Source organism: Thunnus maccoyii, chromosome 3 (genome assembly GCF_910596095.1).
Source record: "Thunnus maccoyii chromosome 3, fThuMac1.1, whole genome shotgun sequence".
Lineage (NCBI taxonomy): Eukaryota > Metazoa > Chordata > Actinopteri > Scombriformes > Scombridae > Thunnus > Thunnus maccoyii.
The window spans coordinates 3,148,208-3,169,308 of NC_056535.1; the positions used below are offsets into that span (position 1 = coordinate 3,148,208).

The following is a 21,101-nucleotide window of genomic DNA, read 5'->3' on the forward strand; positions in this document are numbered from 1 at the left end:
ACACACCTAATCCCCAAAGGCTGACACCCAGAAGCCTCCTGAACACAGCAAAATAATAAGAAAATACAGGCAGAGGGCAGAGTCTCTGTAGATACATACACCGCTACACACTTCTAGTGGGTCATAAGTGATGATTGAGAAGGATTATTTTTGTATGAGTCGGTACGTTGTTTTTTAGGAAAATCCTGCATAGTATACCTTCAAATGAGAGGATCGATACCCCTTCTGCTTTCAGTGTTAACTAGAGTGAAGAGGCTTAGCATAGCATAAAGACTGGAAACAGCCAGCCTGGCTTTCTCCAAACTTAAAAATACACCTACCACCACCTCTAAAGCTCACTTAATAGCATGTTGTATCTTGTTTATTTAATCCAAGTTGGAATCAGCAAATGTTTTGTCTTTTTGCTCAGAAAATGACTGAAATGATTAATCCATTATCAAAATAAATTCAGATTAATCTCTTTCACTCAACTTATCAATTATTCGACAAAGTAGTGCAGCTCTAAACATGGGCATTCAAAAGTCAGAAGTCAACATCTTGTGGCAGAGACCACAGTCTGGAGACTGGACTCACAATCAAAGCTGAAATAAATCACCCCTGTAAACATGATATAATAAACTAGCATGAAAAGATTTTCAATTTATCGAACATCATCTAGTCTTCAATGCTTGCACGCTACAGGATAATGAATGGAGTAATATTAGTGTAATGTAAAACACAGTCAGACTTCCTCTGTAGTCCCTCAGCATGACTCTGCACAGTGTGCTGTCCTTTTGGCAAAGACCATCCACTATCTGCTCAGCCTGCGCGCTACAAAAAGACTCAATACAGCCTCTTTCAATTAGTCACTTCTGATGACCTGTCACACTCAGAGAACTTAAATTCTCAATCCTCAATACCTGAACAATCTGTTGCTGTGGAAATAAAGCTGTCTGTTGGAGCATTTTCTGGCACCTTTGGAGCAGACAGATGATTTTTCAGAGAACTTGTCTAAACTGCACTATTTTGCTCTGACCCAGCAAACCACCTATGGGGCCTATCTTTTATAGATCACTGAGCTTACAGCTGAGCTCATGCCAGCATTTAAAATAGTCACAAACATGACATGATTTGCTTGCCAGTTAAGGGAAAATACAAGACACACAAACACACACACACACACACAAAGGAAAAATACCATTACTTTTGAATCATCTGAGCATGAAGGGATGCTTTCTGGAGCACTGAAGCCTGTTAAGATTATGTTTCCCAATGCTACCCAGGATAAGACAAAGAAATCAGCATGTGCTGTTTTGTCTTGTCGCTGACGTGTTTTATGTCAAATGCAAAAACAGACAATGATCTTTTTACATAACAAAGCTGTTACGAATCATGAATAAATGTGACAACATGTAACAGAAGTGTAAAACTAATGCACTGTAAGCATGTTCTCAGTTTCACACCTCTGAAGCTACTGCTGATACCCAATGTGTTGATGGGAAACACCAGCAGCCTTGAGGAAGCTGGGGAGGATACAATGGTTGAAGGAACAGAAATGGAGGAGAGGGAATTCTGTGAGTGACAGATTGATGTACATGGGGAAACACCAGTTTGAGGATAGAAGTGAAGGTGATGTAAAGGGGAATGGGGAAAGAGAAAAAAACTACTCAAAATATCAAATGGGAGGAATCCCATTTCAAATCTTCCTACATGTTACATCAACTTCCTCCAGAAAATGTCAAATATAACAATTGTGGCAGTCAGGAGAGAAAACTCAGTGGTGCTAAAAGGCATTAATAGTTGGGTAAGGACTAAGGGTGTGCCCGAATACAAATACGTTATTCGGCAAAGCACAAATAGTGGGTTTTTTACAAACATTTATTTTGTACAAATATTTTAAAAATGATTTATTTCCGGGAAGAAAAAAAAACATGTCAAATACCAGTTACATCGCTATCTCAGTGTCTCTCCTCTGCTCTGCTGTTACGTCTATCAGCAGGTCTAAACGAGGGGAGTCACATCCACCTGCTATGTGGCCCACATTTCCTAATTTGGACATTACTCCCAGAGTTGGAGGTGTTCCCCACAGATAAAGCTGAGCTACTGACACAAGCAAAGTGCTCCCAAGGGAATCTCCATAACTTGTTGTTCCCCTTCTCCTTTCCACAAAGTTAGGGTGTAAAAAATAGGCAATAAATGAGAAGTGCAAAGCAATGATCACCTTTGAAGTTCTTCCCTACACATTACATACTGTGCTGTCTCTCTGTTTGGGTGTTTAAATAAGTAAAGGTCTGTCTGTGCAATTGCAATGCACTTTATTTTAGCTCAGTAGTCAGTGCAGTCGTCTATGACCTGGGAGACTCGAGTTTGAGACCCAGAGTGGGGACCTCCTCCGTAAGATAGGTTATTCATAAACACTTTTACACTTTAATATCCTAAAATTAAAAGCATAATAAAAAGAAAAACTGGATTTTTACACCCATTTCCAATTTTATTCGAATACAAATACAAATATAAAAAAATTTGCTGCTTCAACAAATATAGATACAAACACAAATACTGGGCTCTCTGCACATTCCTATTCAGGACTCATGATGGAAAGGCCATGTAGCTCTTTTCTTTTTAGAGCTGTCATATGAGCACCTGGAAACTACAGTCAACACTGTGTTATTTGCCACTGCAAAAATGAATTCAGATGACAAGCAGGAAGATACAGGAGACAAGTTTTCTGTTTCAAAAAATGTTGGGTTTTTATTTACCCACAAAAAGAGAAATAACAAAGAAAAAGTGATTAATTACTAAATTGGGACCTAAAAGAGGTCAAATAAACAAAACTGAACTAAAGATACAGCAAACTGAACTGCAACAGAACAGTTGAGTGACTTAACTGACCTCAACCCAACTGACCTACTTAAAAGACTAAGTAGAGATTCAGACCTTAAAGAGCCCTGCATTAAAACAGCACAGGGGGCTGCAATAAAATACAACCCAGGGAGTCCCGAACGCATTCAAAGCCTTATCAGACACCAAAACACTGCACAACAGTTTGTAATACTCAGACAAGATTTTATGATTCTGGAAAGTTATCACAGAGGTCGTGAACTGTTTCATCTTTTGTCAGAAAGATTGTGAAGTAAACTGTAAAAATACATTGTTCACGTTACAAAGTAATCCACCATGTGTGCATGCATGTATGTGATTGACCAACGCAGCACCTTGCCAGATGATGTCACGTTACAGCAAAAGTTGAACCTGGCTTTTTGTAGGATGATCCTGTGTTGTTTAACCATTTGACACCCCCACTATATCAACATACTGCCTCCATTCAAATGAATGAGAGGACTGTGTATTTAACATTGCTCACTGCATCAGTCTCATCTGTTAAATGGGAAGCCAGATGTCCTTGGGTTTGGATTTGAGTGTGTGTGTTTGCTCCAAAGATTTGTGCTTTGTCTGTAGTGGTGCTTCACAATCGCCACGGTCTCGGAACATATGAGACAAACTGGTTTTGAGCTGCCCGTGGAAGAATTTGCTCCATTTTATGGGTGTAGCTACAGTCATTGTGTATTGGGCTCTGAGTGCTTCTAAAACACAGGTTGCCTACACTCAACAGTATACCTAAATGCCTCCTGTGTAGTCACCCACCGCTGATGATGATCTGCTAAACGTGTTGCTAACGCTTTCTGTCTAGACGCGGGGTAAGAGTGTCCATTCTTGATTAAAAGTTCTGTTTTCACTGTCTACTCTTCTCTTTTTAGAGCACATTTCTTTGACTCATATCACGCCTCGTCTTCAGTCTCTCCATGACATAAAGGAGACAGTGGGCAGGGCCCTGAAGCTCCACTGTGCCCCTGCACAGAGTGGAGAGGCTCACTGATTGCTGGTTTATTCAAAGTTTATGAATATTAAATGTACTGTATGTCAAAATTGCACCAAACTGCACTCCCTTTGGTCACCAGCCACACACCTGCCAAGTGTGGTGTCGATCGGATGAACGGTTCAAGAGATACGCAAAGGACATACATACAGACATGAGATTCCTTACTTTAGTAGATAGATGAAAAATTATTTGTAACTGAATGTAAACCTTAAAGTTATAATCTTGATGATTTTCATTTAAATAAATGTCTGTTAAGTCACTATCACTGAATGAGGTAACACAATGGTGATTGAGCCCATGGCCCGCTGATGAAGCTCTTGCATTTGCAGTGTTATGATTATTACGAACAGGGTGTCAGTGGCAACTTTCCCGCCATGCTTTAAAATCACAAGTGACGCAGTTAGTGATGTGTTTTTCATCACACAGTGGTTGATCTGCCAGAGAGGGTAGGCAGACCTAACGCAACAGGCTCGCTCTGCAGTTTGCTTATGCTAGCGTGACGTCTCACAGTGACTAGGGGTGGAGCCGTAGTGAGGTTACATCGCTGTTTCCATCTCTCTCCTCTGCTCTACTCTGTCTGTCTCTGTATCATGGATGTATAAATAGCTGCAGGTCTGTGTGTCTGGTGGAGCTGAGCTTTGGCTGAGTGCTCAGCGCAGTCGTCTGTGGTCTGGGAGATTGGGGTTTGAGACCTGGTGTGGGAATCCCACTTTGCAAAATAGTTTATTGAAGATCACTTATTTTAATATCCTAAAATTAGAAGTGTAATAAAAACAAAAACAGGATCGTTATGCCTATTTCCACTTTTTTTCAAATACAATTACAAATACAAATAATTTTGCTGCCTCAACAAATACAAATACAAATACTTGGCTCTCTGCACATCCCTAACAACGACACTGTTTGGATCTTAACGCCATATGGTGCTGGCAAAGAGAACAAAACAGAGGCATTCGAGATTGCCACTTTAATGACTTTAAAGGTCAAATTAAAATGAGAATATAAGGTGTGTGAACATGGTATCACTAAACCATCAGGAGCAATTGCGGTTCAGTTTCTTACTCAAAAAGACTTCAACATGTGTAGCCAAGGAACTGCAATCAATGGATGACTCTGCACAAAATCTTGTCATACAATGGGATCAAACCAGCAACCTAGTGAATGCAAAGTTGCCTCTCTGACCAATTTCCACCATATCAATATATATAGTATTTAATAGAGTTGTATATTCTTTACAAAGTTAAAATGCTCTGCTATGTTATGCTGTAAAGCTATCTGTCATCATGCTGTAAAGAAGACCAGCAGATACCTATTGAGTCATGTAGAGGCAGTCAGGCTAAATAAAAATCTGCTGGTCCTCTTTCAGCCCTGTCTCCCAGAAATTACGTTTATATGCTACTAATTCACTTTTATCAACATATCTGCATAAAATGATCATATCTGCTTAGTGTTCACAACTTAAACCCTGCCAAACATAGGACCAAGCCAACCGAGCCTTCAACTGCAACTCCCATGAGCCTTTGCAAATAGTCCACATTCATAGTCTCAGCATAGTCTTGGCTCCTTCATGGAGAGACGCTGAGTCAGTTGTTACTGATGAGACGGGCACTGAGCTTATTGAGAAACTCCCCGCACAGGAAGCTCTCCTTCATAGTGTTGCCTAATGGAGTGAGTCAAACACGAGATTAAGCTGCAGAACACAGGACCTCTGCTCTGTGGTACCTCTGAACCTGAATGCATTAAAGTCAACTGTGGTCAGAAGCACAGGGAGTGGATGATTAATATAATATTGAGATAAGATATGAAATATATGATTAATAATGAGGAATATAAGACAAATCAGTGTTTACTGCTTTACTGAGAGTTGCCCTATTATTGCCCTTTTTTGGTTGACCATTTTCACATTTAACAGTTCACATGAGGACAGCACTGCCAAATAGTACATCACTGTGGTAGAATAAAGTGTTCAAACAACAACCCTGCTTCCTAAACCTAAAAGACAAGGTTGGAAACAAGTTGATTAATCTATTAGTCAATTGACAGAAAATACATCATCAGTAATTTTCATAATTAATTGGTGTTTTGGATTGTTGGTCAGATGCAACAGTTGGAAGATGTCAACATTGGCTCCAGAAACTTATAATGGCCATTCTTCCATTTTTTTCTGACATTGTATATTAAATAGTTAATCAATTATTTAAAACAAATCTGCAGATTAATTGATGATGAAAACAACTGCCCTAGTAGAATATAAACAGTGAATCCCAGGGCAGCTAATGTTGGAAGATGAATGGTCCTGACATACAAAAGCTCAAAACAGAAAGTGTAGATTTCTAAAGGGTTGTAAAGGGTTTCTCTGTTGGATAAGACAGGCATTTCTAATTTCATCCTTGATGTAACTGAATTATAGAAGATGTTCTTTTTTGTTCATTTATAATTTTACCACACAAAAATATAATTTTACATAGTTAACATTACAGGTGGAGGAAAAAGAACATTAGGGACTGGACTGGTCAAGACAGATAATTCAATTTTATTTTCTGGGTATGTTATATGTACTAGTGGAGTGGTAGAGCAGAAGGTAAAAAAGAGAGGAGGAGGTTAAAATACTAAAAAGGGCCAAAATGAGTCATATTTTACCCAATTTTGATCCCACCTGTATTAGATGTAAGACTCAATCTGCTTCTTTATATCACCAATTTTGGGCCTGCCCTTTAGTGGCAAAACTTTGGGACAGTATATTTAAATGCCTCTCCGAAATACACCACACGAATATTCAAGCCTCTCCATGGGTCGTGTTATTTTTGAGCTTTGTCAGTAAACTCACCCCTGTCTGGACTTCAGCGTGGGGCAGTGGCCCTGTCTGCACTTCTTGCAATAAGGGTCATTCTTTTAAATTGGAAATCATCTGACACTCCACCGTTCAGACACTGGATTAGAGATCTGTTGATGTCTTTGGGTTTAGAGAAGATCAGATACTCACTTAAGGGTAAATCCAACCTTTTTTCTAAGATCTGGGACCCCTATATGGCTTATCTTGGGAAGACTGATTTTTAACCAGTTTTTTCTTGTGGTTTTCACGTAAAAGACTGGTTCATCTTTTTTTCTCTCTCTCTCTTTAAATTATTATTATCATCATTAGTACAATTATTATCATTATTATTTCAACATGTAATTTTGCTGGTCATGTATTTTCTATTTGTGTCCCCTGTGTGTGCGTACAGGAAATTATAACTCGGAGGCTGACTGGAACATTTTTCCCACTCTGCTGCTTGAGTTATTGCCTGAACTATATGACGTGAACACAGCATATAGTAGCAGTCAAAAGTTTGGACACACCTTTTCATTCTCTTGAATAAGAAAATATGTCCACACTTTTGAGTGCTACTGTAAGTGCTACAACTTAAAATGTTCTATTAATAATCTTTTGCTGGCAGTATGGTTCCTCTTGTCATGTTGGGTTGAAAGTTGTTACACATATCCATTGTGCTCTTCTAAATTGCTGTTAACTATAACACAACAGTGTCAAAACCTGCTGTATTGTATGTTCATGGAGGCTTTTGTCATTGCTTTGTTGCTCAGTGGTACTCTCCTCTGGCACACAGGAAGTGATGTGTTTTATGTTTGTAGTTTGTTCTGAATAATTAGAAGAAAAATTGGATAGTTTACATGAGGAGTGATATGCGGAACAGCCAAAGATACAAATTCCACCTACAAAAAATCCTAATTATATCAACAGAGAATCCGAGGAAAAAATGTCACATGGACTTGATTGGTAAATACTCTGGGGAGTGAAATGCAGAGACGTCCCATAGCACCAAAGATGCAAACAAGACTTAGGCCTAATTTCGGATGCGTGGACTTAAAGAGTGATGTTCTCTCTAAGAAATGTCTGTTCTCTCTAAGGAGAGAGAGAACCAGAGAGTGCTGAAATAAGTCAGTGATTTCAAAAAGTCCTGAGTCCGTCGCCATCCACACAGCTGCCTTGTGGGAAGGAATAATCCAGCCATCAATACCTCCTCCCAGATAGTGTTAGCCCTTCCAGATCAATGCACAATTAACCCTACTACCCCCTCCTTCACACACACACACACACACACACACCATCACTGTGTATCCTTTCAGTGAAAAAAACTGGAGTGATGATTTGTGAAATAATCTTGCTGAGTTCAGGGACAAAACCACATCAAACCACATCTTCAACACGGTGAAACCCATCTCCCACCTGCTGCGAACACTCGCGTGTTTGAGACCGGTTTCATCTGCATCACGTCTAGTTAATTAGCGGTTTGTGTAATTAGGAATCCGCCAGGGGATTCTTTGATGTGGAGTGAGCTTGCGGGAGACACTTGTAGGCTCCACCTGGACTGATAAAATCTGTTCAGCGCTCACTGATGGGAGAATACCAGAGACATGCACACACAGAGGTACAGTAACTGCTACTACATACATCTGTCACAGCTGAGCTTATACAGCTAGCTTCCAAAGCAAACTGACACTCTGAAAACAATGATCAACATCAGACAAAGACTGAAAAAAAATCCTCACTTTTTTCCAGTTTAAAAACCACTGGGTCTTTTTTCTCCAATGTATCCCTCTCTAATCTGCTCAGCTGTATCTATCTGTCAGTTTATTGCACATCCTAATACAATTACATACACAATACAGCCTTTACATGGTGTTTGTTCCGGTTGTGCACCGATGAATGAATGCGCTGAGTGGGGATACATTACTGGAATGCATGTTTAGATCATGCATAATGTAGGCTAATCTGGCAGGCAGATATAGCAACAAAAATAGAAGCTGTGATCTTTGATGCAACGCCGCTGAAGGCACTTCATTATCATAATTCCATACAATTACACTCTGACACATTATTTTAACCAGCAATGAGAGAGAAGAGTCAGTGTCAGAGTGATGGAGTTTTTTGGGGAAGACCCAGGGTCTGCCAACAAAGTGTCACAGCCTCTTTATTTTGGCAAATGTCTGACGACACAGTGGATGACTAACAAGATGTTATTTAGTCAGTTTGCTAAAAACATGGAGTTCACGAAACTTTCAGATCCTGAATGCCTGCAGAGGCATTGCGTGGGGACGTTGATCTTTTTGCTCTCCATCAAGTGCAAGATCAGATTTAAGCTATGGGGAGCACCCGTGCGCTTTGCTGTGCCTAACTGGCGCCCATAGGGAGAGAGGGAGGGTGCGCTACTGATGAGGAGCCAGTCCCCCATACAGTGTTCGTGCACAGAATGAACGATGCGCTCCCGCTGCGCTCATCCTGAGGAGGATCTGGTGACATTTCTGCCAAAGACGTGAGATGTAGCCAGACACAAGATGAGATGAAGAGGAGGTGCTGATGCGTCTCACCTGGAGGTATTCCCCCCCCTCTCCAAATAGGCTTGGAGGACCCTACATCCACCCCCCAAAACACGTCAAAGGGTCTTCCTTACCGCATAGCAGCTGCATCCAGGCGCACGTCTTGTAGACCGTGGCGGTGTTGCAGAAGAAGAAGAGGGCGAAGCAGGCGATGCAGCTGATGATGAGTACCATGGACATCAGCACGAAGAAGGAGGCCGCCTTGAAGGCTCCCGACGGGATGGAGCTGAAGTCGGAGAAGCTGCCCTGGCACAAGAGCTCCCGGTCGGAGTTCCCGTTGCCCACACAGTAGTGGAACAAGCCGAAGTAGCCGGCTTGGGGGGTGTTGACGCTGTCGCCGATCCAGTAGGGCTGGATGAACACCACCACGTTGATGATGGCCAAGCAGATGGTGAATATGGCCCACAGGACCCCGATGGCCCTGGAGTTGCGCATGTAGTTGTCATGGTAGATTTTGGAGGCTTCTTGCAAAGGCAGCATTTTTCTCTCCCACCACCCCACCCCCCCTCACATCAGCGGCAAACTGGTGTTCCCTCTTCTTGATCTCTACTCTTATCCTGCTTTATCCGTGGCTAGAAAAATATGCAATGAAATTATATTTAACAATAAAAAAGAAAAAAAGAGAAAAGAATATAGATAATTCCTCTGCAAGAAATGTCCAAAGGTCCAGAGTGTCCCCCCTCTCCTCCTGAACCTCAGTCAACCAGCAGATCCAGATCCTGCTCTTTTTTGAATTAGTCTCACATCCAAATACTCCCCCCTCCTCCCTCCCCCTCAGCTCAGTCAATCAATTCAGTAGCGATTGCGTGATTGAACTGACGGGAAAGCCTCCCCTCTCCCCCGCTCCTCTCAGCGCGTAAAGACACGGCAGAGCCGACAGCCGAGCTCAAGGAGCCAAACACAGCGGCCAAGGATGGACTGCACGAGGTGCATTGTTTTCTTTCAGCACGTCACCTCCGCCTTATAATCTAACGGTGTCCGCTCTGCTGTGCATTCAGACTCCAGAAAAGGCTTTAAAGATTCCCCGAGATGATGATGAATCCTCCGCCAATGAACAGAGATCTCAAAGAAATGAACGAAGACATTGATGCAGCCTTTGGCATGGTATACTCAATAATTAGACTTAACGAAAAACAGAAATTTGACACGACGAAAGTCCAAGTACGCATAAAAAATGTATAAAAATAGAAATCAGTCCTCCAACACTGCACACACCGACAACCCCATGACTGTGGTTTTGGATACTGTGGCTCCCACTCACTCTCCCCTCTGTGTGTCTCCCTTTGCCTCTCTCTCTCTCTCTCTCTCTCTCTCTCTCTCTCTCTCTCTCTCTCTCTCTCTCTCTCTCTCTCTCCTTCGTGCGCGCAACCGGGGAACGTCGACAGTTTGTGGATGACAGCGCGCACACATTTTGATATTGCAGAAATCCCCCCGCAGACACCCCTCTCTGTCTCCACAGTCACACACACACACGCGCACATTATTGAGTGCTGGCGTCAGTAACAGTCACGTCTGAGGACTTGCTATATTTAACTAAAGAGAGCAAAGTTCAAGAAAAACACTCACCAACCCACAATGAACTTACTAAAACCTGCTCCATAACTTTCAGGACCTTTCCTTCAGGCTGGTTTACAATATCAAAGCAGTTCCACAGGACCTCTGGAGCACTGAAAGCCCCATGATTACTGTGTGTCAGCTGGTTTGTGGTAAACTGATTGGGACAGGGTGGTTTCTGCTTATTTTCTAATACTGAACCCATATTGTTAAAAAAGGGACTTGGGTGAAAAACTAGTTTAAAACCTTCATTTCTACAGAATTGTGTTTTCATGTTGCACATTCCTTACCTTAACCAGTTTATATAACAAACACAATCTTTCACTCAATTTTTCAAGTCTGTTCTAAAACACTTTCATTTTATTTTATACTGTAATTGGAACTAGAACTTGAAGAAGCCACATTTCACTGCCTTCAATGTTGCCATCTGCTGTCTTGCTGTGTATGTGACAATAAAACCTCTTGAATCTTGGACACACACACTGTGGATTTTGGCCTCCATCACTTACATTGAAAGCACGTTTGAAGGGGGACTTTTAATATCCAGTATGAACAGGAGGAATGATTACAGAGAGGAAAACCTCTTTCACTGATCATATGGACACCTGACTGTTTTAAGACACACTTGAACAATTGTGAACCCGTCCTTTAACAACAACATAGTTATGTACAGATATTGTAGAAAGCAAAATATGGGAAACATTGCATTGGATGTAAAAACAAAAATTGAAAATAATATGGGGTTTCCAGACGTTTTTGCAAGACGTTTATCACACTAATCAGATGAGTTATTATTGCATCAATTTGTTTCCCCTGATTTTGTAGCCTGATGAAAGGCTAAATTTAATGAATGTAATTATATGACATGCAGGACTGTTTCCTTATGTTGGTTAGTGAGATGTTGTACTTGCATTTATTGTAAGTGGATAGGTCACAGCTCTGTAGATATTTATGTTAAAAAGACTACATCTCTCATTGGTCTTCCCCCCCTATCTCATATAACTCAGTATCTCACAAGTGCAACCCAAAAGTAAATGGCCCCCTGAGTGTGTCTGACCCCCATGTAAAACAGAGTGAAGACATAGAGGCAGTTCATTAATTAAGCTAATTACACAATGATTGTATTTTTTTTTATAAATCATCTCTATTATAAAATGTTCATAAATGAATTTTTCCATCCAGTGTTTTCATCTCTCTACCATCCACAGTAATTATTCACTACATTACTACACTCTCTCTCATGCAGTTTTGATAAATGGGAAATTACTGTATTTCAGCACAATTGTTTACTCTGTTGCTGGCTAGTTTTGGCTGCTGTCAGTTCACTGCTGAAGAGTAATGCAGCATAAAAACAAACAGTGAATGCTGGCATGAACCTATCTAAATGAGCTGCTTGAGTTTACAGCTTTATTTTGATTGAGATCTGAAATGTGAAATGTTGGGATGTCAGGGTTTGGCTGTGTTATGTTTGATATGCCTCACAAATATGAGAATAGACTGTTTTTATTCTGTTCATTTCTGTGCGCAAAGGACTAATTCAAATAAACAAATGAAGTAATTTGAGGGTACAAGTTAGTAATTCCAGAGAGAAATAATTCATTTGAGATCAAATGATATGACATTTTGAAGTCAAAGTGGTCTTTGCGCTAGAATGGTGATGACTAAGAGCATCAACCTCAAATCACTTTGGCAAGTGTTCATGTCCTCCTGGCTCCATAAAAAGGTTTCACAAGTGTAATTTTTCATTTACTAAAAGTTATCAATAACAGGGTTCAAACAATAAAACAAGCTTTGTGGACTGATGTGGGGTTGTTTTAGGATCCCATGGTTGTAATTGGGCTAATGTCTTATTTCATTATATAATTGTTGAATATTTTGATTTATTTTTTATGAGAAGGGTGAGGATTATATTAGTTAACATGTTCAGTTCCTCACCATGGTTTTACATTTGTAGAACGTGATTACACTGAAGATTTAGTGAATAACATGTACTGAACATACAACACCACATGTGCTGATTGAGCTTACTCATGAAATCAGAGAGTTTATCATGAAGTAGATTCACACATGGCTGAACATGATGTGTTGTGAGCAGCACAGAGCGGTCATGTTTACCATCAGAACAGCACAGTAAGTATTCAACAGCTGTGTGGCTGTTTGACCAATCTTAATACCGACAGCTGGCTTTGACTTTCACTCATGTAATAATTCATTCACTGCAAGTAGACACTATGTTCCCCACTACATTAAAGCAGTCTTCTAAGACTCATGTGATAATTCCAAAATAACTCTCATGTGAATTCATCTAAACCAAACAGGGTTTGATGATGTTTTTTTCTGAAGTCATAGTGCTTTCTTTGTAACTTTTTTGTACTTAACAAGAAACACTGAAAAGAATAAATCCTGAAAGTTCTCGCGATTGTTGTCATTTGTTTCCTTAAACTTAAGTGTTTACATAGCACAGAAAAGTGTCATGCTACAACAGGCTAAGAGAAAAAAGATTTATTAATAAGATTTGCTATTTTTTTAATTGTATTTCCAATGGAGGTCATTTGTTGTCTATTTTTGTCATATTCCATTATCACCAGCATCAACAGCAACATTATCAATACAAGAATAACAAAAGTGATTGCAGTTTGCAGTCAGTGCATATTTAAAGCTGCATGAGATAATCTGCACAATAGCACCCCCCAATGGCATATTCAGAAAAATGTACACAGAGTAGCCTAATACATTTTACCAATTTATTTAGTGTAATATATGGAACTTATCTTTGGCCATGCTTCGTTCACTATACTTATAATCAACCAGCTTTGACAACCAAGAGAGAGTCAGGCCCCACTACAATAAACCATATTCATTATTGTACTCATAACAACTGTTCAAACATTAAAGCAAGGATGAAAATAGTCTGAAAATAGTTGATTATTTTGCTTTTACAAGTGAGATATACTTTTTTAAAACCTTTATTTATTCAGGTAAATTTCACTGAGAGGAAGCCTCTCTTTTGCAGGAATGCCCTGATCACATTCACACAGTTACACACATTCACATCTAGAAGCTGCCCAGTATAACCACAGTCTGATCCGCTGGCCACTGAGCAGCTCCACTGTTGGGGTTAAGGGCCTTTTTCAAGGGCACCTCAGTGGTAATGAAGGAGGGACAAGCACTGCTTTTCACTTTCCCATCACAGACTTATCCTGCTGGTCCAAAGTCACACGCTTGCTTCTCTAACCTTTAGGCCACTACTGCCCAATATCTCACAGCACTGATATGTATTCTCAGAGAATATCAGTGTTTTAGATTTGTGACTGTAATCATTAGCAACGGTTTATCCTGAGATTTTCTTTTAGGTATGAGACAGAGATGCCATTTATCACTGTTGGTGTTTACATTGGTAATTTAACTATTGCCTTCATGTGTAAGAGACATTATACTAATTAAAGTTTAAATATCAAAAATAACAAACATATAATATATTTTTATGCAGATGATATCATTTTATTTTCATCACAGCCAATAAATAAAATATGTATGTAACATAATGGAAAAATTCAGAAGATACACTTTAATATATAAAATCATTGTTCCTTCAATAATAATAATATATTAACTGTTACAGTTACAAACCAACTTTTCATTGGACACGAGATGGTCTCAAATACACGCTAATTAATAATACACCAAGAAATGTATTCTCTTATTTTGGGTGGAATTTTCACCTCCAGTATTATTATTATTCCCTGATTTTACTATATATATATTTTTTCAAATAATAGAAATGAACCCTTAACAGGCTAAATTGTGGACATATATTTCTAGCCTCCTTTTCTTTCATATTTGGGAATGTAAGCTGTAAGGATTCTTTAAACATTACCACATGTTATATTGAACTTTGTTCGTTGGATCTGAGTTATATTATTATATTATAGTATTATTTTCAATAGACCACTGTTGTGGGAATTATTCCTCTAAATAAACGATGAAGTCACAGAGAGCAGTGTCTTTTGGAGTAAATCAGAAGTCACATTTGCAAATGCATCTCCAGTTTGCTAGGCTGTGAGATGGCTGTGGTGAAGTTCAGTCATCATATTTCTAGTCTCCTGCGTCACAGAGCATTTCACATTCCTCAACCTAACAGTTGTCTTTTAATCAGTACACAGTATTTCTACTGTCCATTCATATCTGTCTTCCTTCCCAAGGGGGTTTCTTTCTCTGCCTGTCTGCTGAGAATTCAAAGTTGAAGGCCAAATCTCACAGCTTCACCTTTGATAACATTTCACACCTGCTGGTGTTGGGAACCGGCAGTAGAACATTTTCACACAAGAAGCAAAGTAACACACCGTGCACTAAGCCATTAAACAGTGCACATAAGACAAGACAGATAATAAGACTAAATTAAGAGAGATTAGATTAAATATATATATATATATATATATATATATATATATATATATATATATATATATTCATTCCCTTTAGAGAGCAGAAAAGGTTGGGGGACAGGGGAATGAGTGCTATTTCGTTATGTAAAGTTTATGGGTAAGTGACTTTCACTTCTTTGTTGCCTGGATATTTGTTTTTGAATATATGAAAGGCACATCCATAAGAAAAACAGATGTTCAGGCTTCAAGTGTGCTGTGCCCAACACTCTGAGATAAAGTAGATGGCGGTCGGGAGTAGGCCGTATTGAATATGCAGCACCAGGATTTGAGTAAACACAGCGTGGCTGAAGACAGTCCAAAACATCAGACCTCATCCTCTTCAGCAACAACAAACGTCATTTAAAGGGGGAGATGGCTGTCACATGGTTATGTCAGCTTCCTGTTTACCGCCAGTTGTACCTTCAGACTGGAGTACACAGATTGCAACACCGCGCTCCGCTGTTGTGGCGTTCATCCACAACAACATATGCAGCATTGAGATCCTGCAGCCACAGGGTTGACTGCTGTATAACTTTAATCCGTTTATCGTCATGGTCGTGGTTACTAAGGAGACATGAAGACGTGACATTGAGGAAACGTGAGCAGGCCGGGAAGGATCCTGGATATTTCCTGAGTCCAGCCGACCGGACTTCAGTTAGCTAGTGCTGGGTGTGTGGCTCCACTTCACCTCATGTCAGAAACGCAAACAAACCAGCGGTGATGTGGGAGAGGACTTCGGAGGTCTGAAATTGCTTAAACAAACTATACGTGTATTTTGAGGTAGTGAAAACGACAAACATACGCCTGGGAAGCTGAACTAGCCTGTTAGCTGATTGTGCTAACTCCGGTGGCCGCAGACGCCGCGGTGTGAGAGGCTGGCTGTACAGGCTGGCTGACGGCTTGTGTCTGGAGAGTGGAGCCGCTCGCCGGTGCCCTGAATTCAGGAAGAGTCCCCGGCTCCGGCCCCCTCAAGCGGGCAGTCAGGAAGAAGCTGGCTGGGAAGGGATGGCCTGGTCGGTCTTCCCGTTCCAAAGGACAAGGCGCTGCGGTGTTTGAAGGAGGTCGGGTCCGGTTAGAGGCCACCACCGCGGGTCGAGGCGCTATGATGGCCGCCTCCCCCTCCGTGGCCGCCGGCTTCAAGGCCTCCGGGCTGTCGGTCAGAAAGAGCGAGGAAATAGCGGAATTGATAGACGTGTTTTCGAAGACGCAGTACAGAGCAAAGGAAGTCACTCCTCGGGTAATGTTTCTGGGTACAATATTCAGTGTGCTTAGCTTATTTGACTACCTGTCATCCTATCATGTGTGAAAGATACATTGAATTGCATGGCAGAATCAAAGAATTTAAAGTGACTTTGTACACCGGCAAAGCCACATACATTGTAGGTAGTTATTTATAACCTTTAGGAACCACTGCTCAGTTCAGCATATACCTGATCCACCAAGCAGGACTTAACTTCCCTAAACTTACAATGTTTTTATTTATAGACTCTGCTCTCCACTTCACACCACTGCAGGTTATTTCGGTGCATGTTGATGTTGAGTTCACAGCCTTCATTCAGATCTGAAGTGAAGTGAATGAAATTTTGTTGAAAAACCGTGTTGCTTTGTGTATTGAATTCTCCCCGATTTGAAGCTATGACTCTATATAGTCATCAAAATTATCATCGTACATTGTTGCACATGTGTCCTATAAATGACAGATGGTGTAGAAAACGAATGATTTTTTTTAATGAAAAGCCATTCAAGATTAAATCGCTAAATAGTTGTGAAACTAGCTTCTGTCAGGCAAGGGCCAGCTTGCTTCTTACAGTGCCAACATTCTCCAAATTGTTGTGCTCCTGAATGCCACACATGATAACTTGGATGGTGTTAATCACACTGCACAGTAACATTAATATCTTCAGTTCCTGTTGCTCCTTGAGCTTGAATGGGTCAGAGCTTTACTAACAGTAAAGTAAATTGATGGTAAATGTAAAATGTCACATATTGATTATCAAATGACAAGTTTGATGAAAAAATGGATTTTGATCTTAAATGCTGTTGATGACATTCTGGATATAACTTCCAAATAAATTTCTAGGTATTTGAGATTGATCAGTCTTCAAAATACAGGGATGACACAAATTGTAGGGCAGAATTTGGTTTAAGACAACCCTATTTTCATTGTGGTAGGTGTCCGCACAACCAAAACATTCTGATTTGCTTTCAAAATGATACCCGATGTAAAAAATTAGTTTCCTTGCAAACCACTAACGAAAATTTTGTTTTGATTTCTTTTCAGATGGAGGTGATAGAGAAACGTTGTCTGGAGTTATTCGCAAGAGATTACAAGTACAGTATCATCCATAACGCCAACGGAGAAGTGTGTGGCCATTACCCCCGGCAGATAGTTTTCCTGGAGTATGAATGCACAGATGTGGAGAGAGACAGGTACCACCGCTCCACTACTCAGCCAATCCATCATTTTCTGATACAAAGTCCAGACCACTCGGTTACCAATTACCCTTCTTGTTTGTTTGTGTCACTGCTCTCATCATGCACACCTTACTGTGGTGCAGGGAGCAAAGGTTAGCCTTCATCCCGAGCCCCCCTCCCCTCCCCGGTCACATCAAGGCAGCAGAGAGATGAAGTGACTGCTCTGTCACATGAGGTCACATTGTGGCCGGAAATAGGAAGCAATTTCCAGTGATTCAATAAATTGTCATTTCTTACTGCTGAATAATGCAGTTACAGTATTTTCCACTGTAGTTCTGGAAATAGAAGATGTTCTTCAATGCTGGAGCAAAACCGACATTCACAACAAAGGCTTCATATACAATATTAAAAAAGGCCCCCGTTGTTTGGCAAAATCCCTCTTGTGCACTGAAACATTTTCCTTCCAGCATTATGTTTTCACTTCATAGTCTGTCCTGCAGTTACCCTCGCTGCAAACGAATAAGTTGGGGAAATAACATTTCAATTATTCATAGCAGCACCAGACACATTTGCAAAGGAGTTTCTAAGCAGGATTGCTGGTAGTATCATGTAGTGTGTAGTAGTGCTGAAACACTTAGTCAATCCAATGATTTTTGATTTAATCAACCAAAATTGAATCATTTATCAAATAAAAATACCAAACATTCGTTGGTTCCAGCTTCTCATATGTGCAGACTTTTTTCGCTGTATATTATTTCCAATGGAATATCTTTGGATGTTAGACAAAACAAGTCATTTGAAGACACCATCACTGTAATGAGCATTTTTCAAACACTGATGGGCATTTTTCACTATTTCATGACATTTAATTGACTAAACATTTTATCAAATAATCAAAGAAACAACTGACAGATTAATTCATTATCATTAGTTGAAGCCCCAGTTAGTTTTTTTTCTCACTAAAACTCACTTGATAAGCTCACATGAGGTAATGAATGAATGGATAAAATTGTAAAAAGCTTGCTGATTTGGCGATGATTGATTGATATGTGTCATTCATTAGTCATCCATCATTCAACAGGCCTTTCAAATGTTCACTGTAACTTATTTAACCTTTGAGATAATCATTCAAATGTTTGTGTTTATGTGATTGAAACAGCAACAGGCAGGCAGTTAACATATGGATAATAGTAATGAAATAATCAATAGTTGTTAAAGCCTGATGTGTAGCCACAGCTGAATATCCCATGTAACTGTAACCTGCAATTCAGAAGATAAAAACAAGTCGACTGACTGCTGGATAACAAGTGATGTGTGTGTGTGTGTGTGTGTGTGTGTGTGTGTGTGTGTGTGTGTGTGTGTGTGTGTGTGTGTGTGTGTGTGTGTGTGTGTGTGTGTGTGTGTGTGTGTGTGTGTGTGTAGGTTTGAGAGCACAGTGCAGATCAGTAAACTGCAGGACTTGGTGAACCGGAGTAAGTTGGCTCGTTGCAGAGGGAGGTTTGTGTGTCCTGTCATCCTCTACAATGGCAAGGTACTGCTGCACGACTGGAAACTCTACACTCTCTCCTCAGGGTTGTAATGTATATTGTATTTGTTATATTCAACTTTCTCTTGAAACAAGTTTTAAGACCTTAAAGGTCCAGTGTGTAGAATTTAGTGACTTGGCAGAAATGGAAGGTAATATTCATGAGTATGTTTTAGTTAGTGTATAATCTCCTGAAAATAAGAATTGTTGTGTTTTCGTTACCTTAGAATAAGCCCTTTATATCTACATAGGGAGCGGATCCTCTTCCACAGAGCCCGCCCTGTTGCACCGCCATGTTTCTACAGTAGCCCAGAACAGATAAACCAGCTCTAGAGGGCCTTTCACGTTTTTCACAAATGGGTAGCTCTGGGTCTGAAAAGTGAAGCCAATGCGGAAGTGCCTTAAACCTGCATTCTCTCTATTGGCCATCAGGGGGCAACTCCACTGGCTCCAAAAAGTCCGATTGTAGGGAAGTCTATGAGGAAATGACCCTACTTCTCACTTGATTTATTACCTCAGTGACCACTTTCCTAATGAGTTTATGGTCTCAATCACTAGTTTCAAGTCTTCTTCAATTCAGCATGATGTTCATTTTGTAAATTATGGTCCAATTTATAGTAAGACAGACTTAAAGCAGGGTATGCTTTCGAGTGTGGCTATGTTGTGATTGACAAGTCACTACCTCAGTGACAACATTGATTACATAACGTAACCATGACGTAACCCCAGAATCACAGAGTATAGGTGTCACAGTGTGTTTTCAGCTCATGAAAGTTAATTGTAACATTTTGGTTGCCTAAAAAAAAGTCTTGTTCAGCGTTTGGTTGTACTGAAAGACCCGCTAAGTAGTCAGATGTTCAGTTTTTCCAGTAAGTACATTTAGTTTAAATGGTTTAAGCCTGTTTTTCGCTAGTGGAAATTAGCATTAGCATTATCACAGTTAACTGTAGACTGTAAATGCACCATGCTGACCAAGCTAGCAGCTAGCGCTAGGGTCAGCTCCACCCCCTCGTCCAAATATGGTCACTTCTGGCTCCCAAAATCAAAGATGGTGACGGTCAAATCAACGATGGCGACGGTCTAAATTGCCAAACTCAAGGCTTCAAAATGGCAGTCCACAAACCAATGGGTGATGTCACAGTGACTACGTCCATATGTTTTTTTTTACAGTCTATGGTTTTTTGCGAGTTTCGTGGCCACTGTAGGTTCTCCTACATACTTGGAAAGGGAGGGTGAAGGGAGGGGTATTCCATCACTAGATGCCACTAAATCCTACACACCTTTAAGACATTAGAACGACTAAAACCCCTGTATCAATAAAGGATCTTAGTTTTTTATTTCTTTTCTTTGTTGTTCTCCAACATCCCTGATTTCAGTAGATATTTACAACTTACCACGATTGCTGCAGAAAATGTGAAATTAAAATAACAACATGTCCATCCTCTGAAAGAAAACATAGGCCAGTGAAGATTAGTTTATGAAACTGTATTCAAAGAAATCAGAATCATCTTTATTGGCCAAGTATGTTTACACATACAAGGACTTTGGTTTAATGGCTCTCAGTGTACTTACACAGAATAAGAACACAACAAAAGAGTTAAAGCAAGAAAGTTAAAGCATTGCAGTTTGTACTAGAACACACTGTAACAGGGACAGTACTGCTTATGGAACTAAAATAAGAAAATACCTCCAAGCGATTCTGCTTAGAATAAGATTTTCTGTGGTTAGCACTACCTCTTTGTGGCTTTGTGGCTTGGCAGGTGACACAGCTATGAATTGTGGTAGCAGTCTGCTGGTGCTGTATGAGCACAGTATTGTTTGTTCCTCATTGCAGCATATTTGCCGGTCGTCCACTCTGGCAGGCTGGGGGGAGCTGTACGGACGCACGGGCTACAACTATATCTTCTCAGGTACAACACACAAACACGGAAACTTAAATTTAGCTTAA

General features: G+C 40.3%; 2 protein-coding genes across 4 annotated transcripts in view; one reads left to right on the forward strand and one right to left on the reverse strand.

The window, feature by feature from the left end:
- lhfpl4a (LHFPL tetraspan subfamily member 4a) overlaps window positions 1-10,526 on the reverse strand; it is a 50,303-nt gene extending 39,777 nt beyond the window's left edge. For both annotated transcript variants that reach the window (XM_042406168.1, XM_042406169.1), the window contains exon 1: window positions 9,310-10,526. In XM_042406168.1, coding sequence (XP_042262102.1) covers window positions 9,310-9,715 — 406 coding nt within the window. In that variant the 5' untranslated portion in view covers window positions 9,716-10,526. The remainder of the gene's footprint in view (window positions 1-9,309) is intronic.
- Window positions 1-21,101, forward strand: part of mtmr14 (myotubularin related protein 14) — a 68,892-nt gene that overhangs the window by 23,373 nt on the left and 24,418 nt on the right. Inside the window, exons 1-4 of one of the 2 annotated variants that reach the window (XM_042406161.1) lie at window positions 15,362-16,450; window positions 17,495-17,643; window positions 19,051-19,159; window positions 20,988-21,063. In XM_042406161.1, the coding sequence (XP_042262095.1) occupies window positions 16,316-16,450; window positions 17,495-17,643; window positions 19,051-19,159; window positions 20,988-21,063 (469 nt within the window). In that variant the 5' untranslated portion in view covers window positions 15,362-16,315. Of the gene's footprint in view, window positions 1-15,361; window positions 16,451-17,494; window positions 17,644-19,050; window positions 19,160-20,987; window positions 21,064-21,101 lie in introns of those variants that run through there. The other variant, XM_042406162.1, reaches the window with a different exon arrangement.